Below are 14,936 nucleotides of genomic sequence, written 5' to 3'. Positions count from 1 at the left end.
TGCAATGTCTGTTAAGGAGAGGGAAGAGAAATACTGATGAAAAACGAGAAATACTGATGAAAAACGAGAAATACTGATGAAAAACGAGAAATACTGATGAAAAATGAGAAATACTGATGAAAAATGAGAAATACTGGTAAACAGTTTGCAAAAGAAAACTGAATTAGGTGTAAGAAAACATAAGCCTCATGTGCATGGAACTCATGTTTAAATGTGGTGTTTTGATGTTGTTTATAGATGTGAAAGTTGCTTGTCCCTTATCATGAATTTTTCTTTGTTTCAGGTAGGAATGAATTGATAGCCAGATACATCAAACTTAGAACAGGGAAGACACGGACCAGGAAGCAGGTAAAATAACCCAGTGGGGAAGTATTCATGTCAGCGAATGATAAAATATGGCATTTTTGGCTGCAGTGGCTGTGTGTGCTTCAGCTCTGATGAGATGATGTATTGACTTCACTGTTCAAATTAAATACGTGTTGTTTAGAAAATATTTAAAACTATGGTTTCTTTATGTTGTGCATCATTTCAGTGGCGATTTGAGGAGGTATTTTTTTATTAACCTACGTATACATGAAGCTATTATTCCCCGTACTTGGGGGAAAAAAAAGTCGGAACTGAAAGCAGAAGCATGGCATTGTGCCTTTTTTCTCTGTAAGGACAAATGCAGAATATCATGATTATTTTGAGATGGTGAATAATGTAACTTGTAAAAGTCCAGATAATTTGCCTATATAATAGAGGTTATGATCCCTGGATACGAGAGGTAGATAGATATGAAACTATCTAGCAGGACTGATCGTAATCATGCTCTCAGCTCATGGGCCCTAGTAGCTACAGGATGAAAAAATAACACAAAAAATCCCCTAAGAGCCTTCAGGCTCCTGGTCTGTGACCACCCTAAGATTTCATTCATCAAAGAGTCAGAATAAACCTCTAACCAGTTGTAAGGTGGGGTTTTTTTTGAGGTGATTATCACATAACCATTAACTTATACAACTAAATCCTTTATAATATCCATGGTGATCAGCAGCCTCACGGAAGGCACACACTGTATGTAGTTAATGCAGTGGTTACTAAACCCTTGCACTGTTTAAAATGCTTCGCAAATCGCAGAGTCCCCTCGCTTTCTCTAACGCCAAGTGCCAGATTCCCCTTCTCCCCATCCACGTGCGTGACAAAGGGGACGGCAGAGGCATATACGCTTGCATGCTACGTGTGTTTTGTAGTACAGGGAAAGGTGATGCTGAGTCGGCACGCACAAAGGTGGCCTGCTGCCAGCGCTCAGATTTAAAGCACTTTGAACTGGGTGATATTTTGCCCTGGGTGGTATCCTTTGTCAGTCAGGAAGAAAACATATGTACAAGGGATGAAAAAAATAGTGAGAAAGGAGGGAAGCTGCAGCACGTGGAGAAGGAACAAACAAAAGATGGGCAAAGAAATCTGCAGTAAAAGACAAATTCCCAAGTTCTGCATAGCGCCCATGTGAGCTCCAGGAGTCGGGGGTTATGCTGGGATATTAAAGTTGCATCATGAGTCAAATTGCAGACCTTGGGGCTACATTCTTGGCCAGCATGTGCTGGTGGAACTGTGACGAATCCAAGAGGGCTGTGGTGGCTTACGTATGTCCTGCCTCCATACTTGTACATCCCTCTATAGCAATTCATAAATCATGTTAGACCAAGTGTTTAGGGAAGTTCGATTGTCATTACTTTTGAGTTTCAACTGAGCACTTAAATGTTATGATTGTGCTTCTTGTATAACCTTTAACACCGCTAATATCCCACTGAAAGCAAAACAAATGAACGCGTGTGAAAACTTCATCTACACGTTTGACTGCAAAATTGCTTAGTAGGCAATAGTATAACTGAATTACTGCAAACCATTTCCTGAGCTGCTTCCCAAAGAAGTCTGAAGGTGGCCTTCAGGGTCTGTGCTCATTTATCCATTACTGTTTGCTTCCCTACTGAAAATACAGACTTTTTGGTCCTATTGTCATGGAATAGTCTTCTAGAGGGAGGAAAACAAGCTCTGTTTCTCCTTTTCTTTTGCTTTGTTCTTTCCCAGACAGGACCTATAACTAACTTAGGAAAAATGTGCAACATCTGATATGGTATGCCCTGGGCCAAATAAGAGTAAGAGATTTATCTGTAGCAGTTGTTACCATCACTGCAGGTTTTAAACCTTCACACAGAGGGATGTAGGATGCATGCTACCGAGCAATGCTTGCAGCAGCATCATTAAACCCTCATCATCAATGGAACGGATTTCAGTATGTGCCTGAGTAATCAGGAATGTGAATTTGGGCCCGGACCCTTAGCTGCACAGGCAAAATGAGGCAACGACCAATAACTGGTCTTGTGCAGGACTGGGTTTACACAGGTTTCTTACCAAAATGTAATGACGATGGGCCAAACCTGGATATCACTCAAGCTGATGTCAGTTAGTGGTCCCCACTTACATGTGTGTTTCTTGGGCAGACTTGATGCTGAGGTTATTAAGGAAGCCAGCACAGGTTCAGGGAACCTATGTTGTGCCAGTATTTTATCGTTCATACCAGCATTTAAAGCATTTCACGTGGGATCAAAATACAGCCTGAGGCTCCTCGTTGGAGTTGCAGAACACAATAAATAATGAATAAAAATTCTTGGTGCCAAGTTACGTCTCAGGCCTAGTGGCAAATGGTCAGAGTGGGCATCTGCATGTCTGACAGATGGGGTAGAAATCCTGTAAGCTCCCCGCGCAGGAGCGTAGGGCCTGGCCACGGATGGGATCGGTACCAAAGCACATGGGCTGTGTCCAACTGCGAACTGTGTCTTCTGTCTTGTAGCTGAATGCACAACCTGGTAGGGTATGATTTATTTTATTTTTTTCTTTTTTTACTCTTTCTTTTTTTTCCCCTTAATCAAGTCACTGCAGTGATGACCGGTATTGTTAAGCCTTGGTGCTAAGAGCTTGGTATCTGGCTGGGAATGTGGTATCTTTAACAGCAGAGCTTACTGAAGATGCAAATAACTTCCTCCCTTCAGAAAAGTTTTGTGGGTTGTTTTGGTTTTTTTTTTTTTTTTAAGTAGATGTTTTAAATTTGATTTGCTTTTTGTTTTTCTTTTGTTTGTTGTTTTTTTTCCCCCCTATAAACCTGAACAATGTAGGTGTCTAGTCACATACAGGTCTTAGCAAGAAAGAAAGTTCGAGAAATTCAAGCCGCCATTAAGGTACGTTTGGCTTGCCCAGTTGTAGGGGGCTTTTCATCTCCATGGTTACAGGCTTTTCCTTTGTTTCCTCCCTTCCCCTACCCTGCAGGTGTCTAGTCACATTCAGGTTCTTGCCAGAAGGAAATCTCGTGATTTTCATTCCAAGCTGAAGGTATGCGCTTTTCTGCTTTTGGGCTTGTGGTTGCTATGCCTGTCCCTTCCTCCTCCCCGCGGTGATGGGTGAGCGCCTGGTGCTGCTGTGCCTGTAACCTCCTTTTCCTGCATGTGGTAGCTGTGTTGCGTCTCTTTGTGTTTAATCTCCAGTTCCTGCACTAGCATCCACATTAAAAAACGTTGTTTTAACACTGTCCAAATGCAAAGTGCACTACTCTCTGTAACAGCTCAGCATCTAAACCTGTCTCTAACCCGTTAGTCTATTTTTTTTAACAGTTTAGTGCTAGGAGTGTATTTAAATACATGGGGGTTTTGTGCAGTTGTGTAGACACTTTTTCTTTTTTGCTTTTTCCAGAGGGGTAATTGGGGTAATTGTTTTCCATTCCCAAATGTTTTTTGTCTGTGCTTTTGAAATACTACCAAGAATACTCAAAATAGATCATTTATTCGAAGTGCCAGAGAGCACAGCTCATCGAGATTGCTCAAACTGTAAGGTGTTTCTAGAGAATCACCTAGTATCACCTCAAGTTATGTACTATTTACAAGATTCCCTGAAATTTAATTTTTTAAGTAAAATATTGACATTTAATCTTTGGAGAGCCTCAGTCAGAGTCCTGTTCAGGGAATATCAAGTATGTTTGTTTAATCTGACATGATGAATTGTACATGTCCCTGTTTTGCCTGCTTTCCATAAAGAAAAATATATTCTAAGGCTAAAAAGAAACTCTTGTAAATGCATAATAGGGGTTTCTTGGACTGCTTGTTTTTTTCAAGATCTCCAGTGGACATTCTGGGATGTGTTTTGTTTTGTTTTCACATTATTTAAAAGTGGAAGAGGGGGTTTTGCAGTTTTTGCTCGTTTTTTGGTTTTTTTTTTCTTTTTAATAAAAAGCAAAAGAACTTGTAAATCTTTTACTTCCCTCCTTTTTTCTTTTTGTCGATTTCCCCACACTCCTCCCCCCCGAGATGAGAAGAAATCACGTTTTTGTTCTGGCTTAAAAGCAAAATGTTTCAGAAAGTAATTTCACGATCCTAAGCGGTGAGCACTGCAGATGCTTACCACGATCCTGGAACTGCAGCGTGTAAATAACAGCCTGGCTTTGTAGCAGGCCTCCTTGACAGAAGCACTGGGTTTTTCGTCCGCAGTGGGCAGCATGCTGGCAAGCTTGTATGGCTGTTGGTGGCTGGCTTTTTAGCTGCACTGGCTGAGCAGTTGGGGTTCATAAAGAACGACTAAGACAACTTAAACATACTGCTTTTTAACCGAGGGTGCAATAATACAGAGATATGTGGCATTTTAAGCTTAAATTGTCAATTCTTGATGCCTAAAAGTAAGTAAGTAAAGAGGTGGCCTTACTTTCAGAGGTGCTCAGCACCAGCAGCTCTCAGGGAGTTTCGTAGGACTGGTGAGCGCTCAAGGCTACAGAAGACAGGAAGCCCACTTAAATACCAAAACCCAGGCCTAGGAGCCTAACAGAAATATTGGAGTTACTCTTCTAAAATATCTCCCTTTCTGAATGGCCAAAACAGCTTAAAATATGAAGGTGCTTACAAAGCAAAAACCCACTTTTAAGTACTGCACCTGCTGTCTGACTTTTGTTGAAGCTTTCCAAAGAAAAAAGGAAGTTAGCTAAACCCTAATAATATTTGAGACCTCTAGCCTCGATACCACTTGCAGTAAGTAGAGATCCAAAGGGTTTTTCATTTTAAGGAGTCTCCTCAAGAAGGGAAGATCCGTTAGGGCAACAAAATACTTTGTAAGGGCTTCCTTCCGCCTGTGGTGCCTCTTCACAGCTGTCAGCGGGGAGCTGTCGTTTTGGTGCAAGGAATTGCTTGCTTCAGGAAGAGTCTCCCATCTCCACACCCCTCATACTCTGCAGGGGCATTTGCTTTGACCCTGCACTACACGGTGAGGATGGAGTGCACACTGTTGACAAGGTTTGTCAGCCCCTGGCCTTGCCACCTTCCAGGCATCACTGATGGCAACAGCTGTCCCAGCCCTTCCCCAACTTCTTTTGCTGGCCAGTGGGCCCCGCTCTGCTCCTCCCGCTCTTGCTCCTGCCCAGGTACTCATGCTGGCCCCAGGATTTAGCTCCCCAGGAGCCCTGACACAGCCCTGGTGACTCCTCCATGGAGCCCAGCCTGAGGGGTGACCAGAAAGGGCAGACCAGGCTTCCCACATCTCCCTCTTCTTTTTCTTGCCATTCTTAGTCTCAGTGAACTAGGTGCCATGGCATGACATCTGCCCCCTTGCACAGGATCCTTCCAGAGAAGTTGCAGCATCCCACAGACCTTGTTCTTCCCACACAGAAGAGATGAAACTTTGGTGCAGGAAGGTGCTGTAGGGAATCTGCCTTTATGAGAAAGAGAGCCCTCACTTTTTCTGCTGGGGAGCTGCAGTTACTCCCTGGAAGTGGAGAAGCTGCTGAATTTGGACCTGAGATGGAATGTCACTCCTCCAGAGATTTTGTTAGTGTTCCTGTCTGGTTTTCTTACTATTTCTGTATTTAACCATCTGTATGAGCTAGTGTCCTTTGAAAACTGTCTGAGAGGGACATCACTGATGTGAAAGGAAGACAAAGTGAACACATCTACAAGTGCCCACTATTCCAACAGGGGCCATTTTGGCAGCAGCCTGGACCTCCCCACAGACCTCCTCGGGAAGATGATGGAGTCTCATTTTTCTGGAGCGGGAGCTGTCCATGCTTCCTCTTGAAGGGGTGACCAACAAGAAGATAGCCAAGGGAAGCACTGCTTCCAACCTGGGCCAATCTCATCCTTTTAACAATGAGCTGGCACTTGCAATTGCTCTCTAAAACCTGTGACTGGTGGCATCCAGGGGAGCAGTTGCTGCTAAAAGCCCACATGCATCTGATGTCCAGTTTCCTACCTACGATGTGAGGTGAAAGCACTCTGTGGATTAACGAAGACGTCCTTCATGACAGTTCACAGCTACATGTTCAGTCAGCTCTGATGGGAGGCCATCTCCCATGTTTCTTTCTCTTTGCCACCAGACATCCTCTCTGTGCACCTCTCATGCATACCCGAGGCCGGGTATTGCGGAGAAGCTGATTGTTCCTTATGTGCCAGTGCTGCTTTAGCTGACATAATCACAGGCAAGATGTTGAGGATTTCAGGGGAATGTCATGGAGGCTCTTGTCCCCCAGCTGACATCTGTTGCTAGAAGTTTTCTTCATAATGCCTTTTCTTACCCATCTTTCGGGATGTGGCCGATCTGTGCCATTGACCTTAGTTTCTGGTCTTTTAGTTTTGAAGAGGAGTATAACAAATAACTCTTGTTCCCCAAGTACCTGCTGAGTTTATTTGATACCAAGACATCTTTCTGTCTTGCCTTGGTCTGAATCTTGCTCATGTCAAGGAAAGGACTTGGGTGAATCTTCTTGTGTTTATCTTCTGCAAAATCCAGATGGATGGAAGGATTTCAGAATAGAATATTACTGAAGCCTACCTAGTAGACTGAAATCTCACCTGCATGCCATAAAGTCTGCATGGTCCAGCAAAGTCTGTTTTCTTTGATGCCTACAGTCACTCTGGATGGATGGATCTTTAGTGTGCAAGAAAGTGAAGATTTGCCTGTAAATGCTATTGCTGCATTTCAAGACCACCAGTAGAGAATGTCCCATAAGCCCTTCCAGGGATGTTGTACATTTAATTTTATCTTTTTTTATTGCAGGAAAATATATCTGGTTTAGAGATTTTAATCTAATTTTCTGAAGTTTTTGAAGTCTTCCTCAAGTTAGAGGAATTTCATCTCATGAAAATGGAGAAGCTGAGATAAAGCTGTCCTTGGAGACAGATCTGAAAGGCAGCTTCTCTTCATGACATTTCCTTTCATGCAGAGGCTGGAGGAAGCAAAGCAGAAGTTTTACACTCTAATGTGTTTCTGTGTCAAATGCACCAGTCCATAGTGTTAGGTTGCAACATTTCCCATCTTTGCCCTGTCAGGGAGCCAAAGTCACCTCTGTCCATTCAGGAGAAAAGATGGATTGGCAGTTGAGCATAAATAGAAAGTAAAGGTCTTCACAGCAGGATATACATCTATCTTACACTTTCATTTCAAATATTTTTTCATAGTGCAAGATTAATTAGACACAGACAAAAAAACCCCATTGAAATACCTACAGTTTATATTTATTACATGTTTTAAAATCCATTATTCTACATTCTGCATTGAGGGATAAGAAGAAAATATTGTTGTCAATTATAAAATGCTAAAGATAGCTCTATACTTTTTAAAAGAACAATGATAAAAGCCTTGAAATATTCCCTTTGATGTGAATGGAGTCTTCAGCATTTTGAAATACAATAAGATGGATTAATTGCTACTCATTAGGCAGCAAGTTGGGACAGCTTTGAATGCGCATTCTCTTCTTGGCATTAGCTATTGCCTGGCTGAAATAGCCAGCTTTTGTATTTACTCCTGTCTTCTCTAATAATAAGCAAATTGGAGATCAGGGCTAGAAACACTGAAGTGTTCTCTATCTTTTGTCCAGAACAATTGTATATTGTCATGATTTGTTTATCTTTTTTGAGCTACAGCTAATTATTGCAAAGTTTATTTGAATCAATACGAGATCTGAGCAGAAATAACATCTGCAAAATTGCTTATTAGGAATCTATTTTATGTGTTAGTATTACTGTAATATCCATTTTGTAAGCAAATTGTTGTTTCTTCTCTTATGTATTTTAATAATATTATTATTATTTTATTTTTCCTTACAGTTTTGTGTTTTAAGTATTGGTACAGGTTTTAGGGTTTCTTGAATTAATGCTGTGTTCTGTTTTGCTTACTTTTCCTTGTACTCTGATTTTTTTCTCCCAAAGTCATAGATTAACATAGTATTCAAAGCCCCATTTATCATTCTAGGATAACAGTTTTTATTTTTTGCTGTAGAACTTGTTTGAACTGATTGAATTATTCATCTGTTTATGTTGGATTAAAAGAAAGTCAAGCACAAATCCTTTTGTGCTTGTCATGTAGAACTCTTGTTTCATGTGGGGCTTTTATAGTTATTAAGATTAATAATTGGATGATACTGGGAATTACGATTATCTAATTTAACTATGTATTTTGCATTCCAAAACTAATGGGTGAAAAATAAACCTCAAGGGCCTGATTCATTAAAAGTTATAGTCTCCTTGCATTAGATTCTTAGCGCTCACACTCTTCCAAAAACAAAGTGTTTGCAACTGCAGCCAGAAGCAGTTGGCTGAAATGTGAGGCAGATCCTGATCTCCATTACAGTGGTGGCATTTTAGGGGTTTAGTGGAACTAGACCAGATTACCACTGATTGTACTCTAAATCCGTTTTGGTAATGTTCATTGCTAATTATGTACGACTGCACAGAAGAAGGACTGCTGCCTTCCCTTCCCCTTCTAAAAAGGAAGGCAGCAGTCTAAGAGTGCAGTCTGTTACTTACTACAGTGTCATTCCTGGGCAGCAGCAATCCCTTCAGACCTCATAAATGAAGTTGGTGCAAGCCAGGCCAGGGCCAGATGGGACCTATCCAAGGAATACCTTAAGCTCCAGCAGCATTTAGTGATTCAGTAGGAAATACTGTCCCCCCAAGCCTCTGCCGAACCTCAGCATGGGACTCTGCAGCACCTGGGGCCAAACTCTTATTTTATGTACATCAGCGTAAACCTCATTGACCCAAAAGTATTTATTCCACCTTGACACAGCAGCACAAGTGAGAGCAAACCCAAAGCCTTTTGTCTTGGACAAGATAGGAAATCAAAGTCTTAACTATTTGCAGTCATTAAAAATCCCACAACGTTCCTGTTTAGAGTAGGGGTGTTAACCCATTTGTCCTGGCCAAATTCCAACCTGGGTAATTACTGTAATCTGCCTGTTTAAATTACCCCTGCCGTTTTAATTGGATATATTACTTCTCTTGCTGCCTAAACTGTGATGTAATACCATTGTGTGTTATTAATCAGTTACCAAGTTTCGTCCCAGAAGCGGCCGTATTGCAGTGATAGGTAAAAAGACTCATTCCCTCCTGGTTACGAGCACTCTCCATTACAGCATAAAAAAACCCCAACATGTATTTGGGTTTTTAAGTGGCAGACAAGCTAATATTTCAGTTTAAATAAACAGCTTTAAAATGTGGTTTTCCCATTTGTTTTTGAAGACTATGAAGTCTGCCTGATTATACAAGCACAGGCCACCACCTTGCAGCTCTCTGAAATGTTCCTGGAACAAAAGGGACTCTTGGCAATCGAAGTGAGGGCCTCTTATGTATTTGTATTTGATTTTGTATTTTATTTCTTTCATGTTTGAGGGTGAAGATACAGTTACTTTGAGAAAAACTGATCTTCCAAACATGGAGAAGTTCCTAAGCCTACAAAAGGTCAAACTTCCCGTTGATGTGTGTTGGCCTGAGGCTGTTGATGTGCAGTGGAGCTGGCAGATTTGTCACCGTTGGGAAACTTTGTAGGAGTCATTGAAACTGTTCAACACTAGCCCTACTAGTATAATAGGAAGAGCTGTATGTCTGAGCTGTCATCCTAAATGTTTTTGCTTTCTCTCCATCCTCCTGTAATGTAATCAGTCAAAGTGGATGAGATGAATAGCCACCACAAAATGCAGAACGTTCTAGGGTGAAAAGCAGCAGTTAGTAAGAAGGAAGGCACGTCCCTTCTCATGTTATGAAACAAAAGATGTTTTCTCCCTCTGAAAATCCTTGTCACTGTTCCTAAAATTCTGGATCACCAGACTTGGTGCTAATGGCAGCTGAGAGCTCCACAGGACGGTCTAAGTGTCCCTCCTTCTGTGAACAGAACAGATCTTGAAGGAAGTGTGACTCTGAAAATTTTTCGTTAGTTCATCTGTTACGGTGGGATTTACCTGCCCTGACCATTGCCATGGGGTGTCCAGGCTCCTGTTCTAGGCCCTGGACAGGGATAACATTACAGAAAGTAACACACTCCAGTTGGTTTTGATGCCTGGTAAGCAAGGTATACATCATCTCCTCCTCCAGTAGGTGCTTACTGCACTGACAATAGCAGGGGGTTAGCCAGGTGCCTTAGATTGGAGACTTCAGATGGCTAAAGCGAGGCAAGATGAACTATGTCATAGGTATATCATTAACCCTGGGCTCATGCAACTCCCAGGTATAGTTTTTTATATTCCTAACAAAACTTTTACTTTCCAATTCTTCTTTAGTTTAGATCCACCTAATAGCAGCCATTATATCAGCACAACAGTATGAGTTTAGGAACTCGGCAGGAGCATACGTGCTGGATGCTCCTTCCCATGGTGGCCCTGGCATGGCTGGCTGCAGTCAGGAGGCAGTGCAGGAGGGGGAAGGCTGTAGTGCTACAACAGCTCTGGAGAACAAGAAGATAGTCACAAAAGCAGTGCTCACGCAGTTTTGGAGGTTACTAGGACCCAAACGTCTCTTGAATCATGCATTTCACACACCAGGGTATTGATCCCCTTTATGTTTGGTTTTGTTATGATTCAGTAAACCGTGGGTGAGACTTACATGGTTTGGCATTTCCAAGCCAGCTCACCTGGAAAGAAAAAGAAAGGGGGAAAAGGAACAAAAGTCTGGTGGGGCTAGCATCTCTGTGTTGCTTAAGGACAATTCCTCATGTTTTCATGATGGATGGTCCTTCTTACCCTGCAGGAAAGCAGAGGGGTTGGCTTTCTGAACAGCTGTGTGAATGTCAGGACACTGCCACCTCTTCACACCCACCAAAGCATCTTTTAGCCCAGTGATCTGCAGACACCCAAAGGCAGGCAGTATAATGTGACATGCACAAACCTCCCAAGCACACCTGGGGCAGGCAGTGGTGAGTGCCAGTAACCAGCAGAGCCAGAGCTGACTTCCAGCTTTTACCCGGCAAACTGGTTGTGGTTGTATGGGAAAGCTACAACTTGGAGAAACCAAGTTGTGTTCACGCACTGATGGGTACCGTGTCCCCCTGCCTCCTGCCCACCGCGCAGCCACAGGGCAGAAGTTGCTCCGTGGGTGCACTGTCAGCTGTGGTGAGGCAGTCCTGAAGCTTAGGCAGGTCAGAAAGCAGTGCCCAGTGCTGCTGTGCGGGACACAGTGGGGGTGAGTCCGCAGGTGGTAACGCTGCTGCAGGTAGTGGGTTGCACTTCAGGCTCTCATCCTGTGCGGTGCGGAGGGGGACAGTGCTGGAGCAGCTACTCCCCTGCTCCACCTGCCGCTCTCCCAGGCTGCATCCCGCAGGGGCTCCTCGCAACAGCTTGGGGAAACAAGCTCAGCAAAAATCCCCTTCACTCGCTCGCTGCAGCTTTCACGCAGGGAGGTGGTGTTATTTCTCCCCAGCGTTGTTAGGGGTTTTTAATCCTTTTTATTTGTTTTCCTTTTAATGAATCAGTCCCTGGGTGAAAATAATGCATTTGTTTAAAGCTGATATTTGATGTTGAGCAAACAGCTCTTCCTTTTATCTCTGCTATTTTGTTCATATTTTGCTAAGAGTCTGCTGTTCTACACAAGCATTTTAATAAACTGTTTGTTGTTGTATCCAGGTAACAAGCATGGTAAGTATTTTAACTAAACCAAGTATTATGTACCTTAGCTGTGCTTGGCAGATTTTTTGGCTAGCTTTTTCCTGTACTTTCAGCCTGTGCTATTTCTAAAGGAGCTATTCAGAGGAGGAAACTGCTCACCTGTAGTACTACTACATATAAGCTTTAGAGGGAGCATATGTGCAAAGTCATATATCATATATAAGAGCATGCACCTCTTGCCAGCATGCTTGCTACTTTGCTTGTAAAATAAAACCAGGAAAAAAAAAACCCCAAACAAAATTCTTGCCTAATACTGCTTGTGTTCCTTCATTCTAAGTCACATACTTAAATATTAGCACTTATTAATACAGTACTTCTGGAGGAGGAGCCCCACTTTACCAGATAGTAACAGTCTGCTGTTTACTTATTTTACCTGACCTAAGATATCCACTTAGTTAACGCTGTTGCATTAAGAAGCTTTCCTTTTCTATTCCATGATCATATGTGTTTGGCAGTGGCTAGGACTCCAAATGCTGCTCTAATACAAGTAATTGATAACAACCCATCTTTTCCTCAACTTGTTTCTGTATGCTTAAAAACAACGGAAGTTTCACGGCTGATTATTTTCTTTGGGAACACTGTAAATCAGTAAAATACCACAATTGGAAGTTTAAAATATTATGTATATTTTTGTGATCTAACTTTTAAAATACTTGATGTAAAACAGAATCTAAAATGTTTCTCAATCTGTCAGCATGAAGAAAGATCTATCATTGCGAATCAGTCGCAGTTCTGTGTTCTCATTTTACAGTGTAATACAAAAGGCAAACTCCTCTTTGATCTAAATGATAGAGCTCCCATCTCAGTGCTCCCTGTCCTGCAGGCAGAGCCTTACCAGCATACTGTGTTTAGTCCAGCCTGATTTAAAATCAGCAGAATTTGCCCAGATAAACAAGTGGGCAAAAGTTTGCTCTCCTAGAGCTTCCTGCTTGTTGGCAGAGCAGACTCTGAGAACTCAGGTCTACCACGCATGTCTGAGAGGAGGTTTTGCCTTGAGGTTGTTTGAGTGTTAGCCTCTGTGCTGTATTTTTTTTTTTCCCCTGCATGGTTTGCTATTTTTGCATTTTCTGTGTGGCTTTTTAAGTTTTTAGTTATGTGCTTGTAGCTGCAGTTATTTAACATCATTTGTTGTGCCAAATGTTTTAAGACTCCATGTAATTGTCATATTAAAGGATCAGACAGCAAAGGACAAAGCACTCCAGCACATGGCAGCAATGTCATCAGCTCAGATAGTCTCAGCTACTGCTATTCACAACAAGCTGGGCCTGCCAGGAATTCCCCGTCCTACATTTCCTGGGGCACCTGGGGTAAGTTGTTAGCTGAGTCCCAAAAAATCCCTGTGTTCTCTAACAATGTTCAGTAGAAAATTAAGGCTGAATGAATGGATTAATACTTTTCACTTGTGTTTGCAAAAGGAATCATGCTTGTTCAGAAATATCCGAAGTCTTTCAACAAAGAAAACAATTATGGGTCTGTTTGTTTTTCCTCTTTAGTTTTGGCCGGGTATGATTCAAACGGGGCAGCCTGGATCCTCACAAGAGTAAGTCTGAAAATTTAAATATGCTTCTACTTGCAGCGTGGGGCTGGCTTGTGCACTTCACTGCCAGAGGATATCAGTGAGGCAAGACCTAGCAAATTTTTCCAGAGGAGGAGGAAAAGAAGAACCTTTTCGGCGATGTGAACTCACATTCAGAAAGTTATAAGTGATCCTCGACTTCAAAGCTAAAGCTGAATACGTAATGGACACGCTCCTTTTTCTCCTATTCCATGCTGACATGCGATGATAATACCAGAAAAGCAGCTGGTTAGGTTTTGTCTGTGAATAAGTTTCCGGCACATATACTTCCATCCTTTTTTAAATGTATGAGCAATACTAGAGGCAGGGCGCATGTATTTTTCTGCAGGGCAGATGGCTGCATGAGGCCCATTAGTGGTCAGTGGGGTTACTGCCCTTTGGCACGATGGTAGCAGCACCATACAGAGAAGGAAGCCTCTGCCACTCTGTCAGGTGTTATGTTTTCTGCCCTGCAGTGATCTCTGGAGCAGTGTTTCCTAGCCTTATTTTTCAGCTTCTCCTCACATTTTTCCTTTGAAGTCCATGGGAGTGTTTGTGCCCCTGTAGTTCAATGTCCTCTGGATTTATTAGGAGTCAAAGCAATCATCATCCATGTCTGCTGCACACTTGCGATGGGTGGCTCAGGTTTCCTGCTGCGTGACTGAGTGCAGATGAGCTGCTTGCTTGAAGATGTTGGGTGTAATTCTCCTTCTCCTCTCTCTCTCTTGCCTTTTTACTGTCTGTCTGCTAAATACGCTATTGTCGTGGTTCAAGGAAGAGATATGTATGTTTGTCGGTGAAGGTCATTAACAATGTATTTTCTTATGCAGTGTGACTAATGGAGTTTACTGTGGATGGCATGGTGTATGATATTTGTGTAACTCTTTATTCCAGCGTAAAGCCATTTGTTCAGCAGGCCTATCCTATACAGCCATCAGTCACAGCTCCCATTTCAGGTAATTCTTCCGTTTATACTCTCCTTTAAAAAGACTTGATTGCGTACTGAATGTGATGTATTAATTCCTGAGACAGACAGAGCCACTACTCGATGTCTAACATTCCCTGTAGCCAGACCAAACACCAGTTCAGTGTCCAATTAGCTGATTAATAGCTTTAAGCTTATTATACCTGAGGGAAAACCACTGGGTTTGGGGTTTTGGTTTTTTGGTTGAGGGTAGGTTTTTTTACATTTCGAGTAGGAAGCACTAATACATACGCAAGGAGTTGTGATATGTGGTCTTCAGTCAGCATTCTATGTGATAGGTAAATGCTTTGTAAAAAATGAGCAATAGGATGCATGTTTCTTTTTTTAATAACTAAAACTTGCTTCCATCTGTAATGAGAATAAGCCTTAATTTATTTTAAACTGTGGCTAAAAACTCTTCCAGAACTATGTATGTTTAGACTTAAGTATAAAACATCTCTTTGCATTTGGTAGTTGGT

The 14,936-nt window shown here is 42.2% G+C and overlaps 1 protein-coding gene across 5 annotated transcripts in view; it reads left to right on the top strand.

Moving 5' to 3' along the window:
- The first annotated feature begins 282 nt into the window (after window positions 1–282).
- TEAD1 (TEA domain family member 1 (SV40 transcriptional enhancer factor)) overlaps window positions 283–14,936 on the top strand; it is a 41,654-nt gene continuing 27,000 nt past the window's right edge. Inside the window, exons 1-6 of one of the 5 annotated variants that reach the window (XM_010013284.1) lie at window positions 283–348; window positions 3,304–3,366; window positions 11,897–11,908; window positions 13,111–13,245; window positions 13,432–13,478; window positions 14,388–14,449. In XM_010013284.1, coding sequence (XP_010011586.1) covers window positions 11,906–11,908; window positions 13,111–13,245; window positions 13,432–13,478; window positions 14,388–14,449 — 247 coding nt within the window. In that variant the 5' untranslated portion in view covers window positions 283–348; window positions 3,304–3,366; window positions 11,897–11,905. Of the gene's footprint in view, window positions 349–3,152; window positions 3,216–3,303; window positions 3,367–11,896; window positions 11,909–13,110; window positions 13,246–13,431; window positions 13,479–14,387; window positions 14,461–14,936 lie in introns of all 5 variants that reach the window. The other 4 variants (XM_010013286.1, XM_010013288.1, XM_010013285.1 and 1 more) reach the window with 4 other exon arrangements.

This window comes from Nestor notabilis, unplaced genomic scaffold (assembly GCF_000696875.1).
Source record: "Nestor notabilis isolate BGI_N333 unplaced genomic scaffold, ASM69687v1 scaffold5614, whole genome shotgun sequence".
NCBI classification, from domain to species: Eukaryota; Metazoa; Chordata; class Aves; order Psittaciformes; family Psittacidae; genus Nestor; species Nestor notabilis.
Note: the sequence above shows the minus strand (reverse complement) of the source record. Positions and strands in the feature narration are given on the sequence as shown.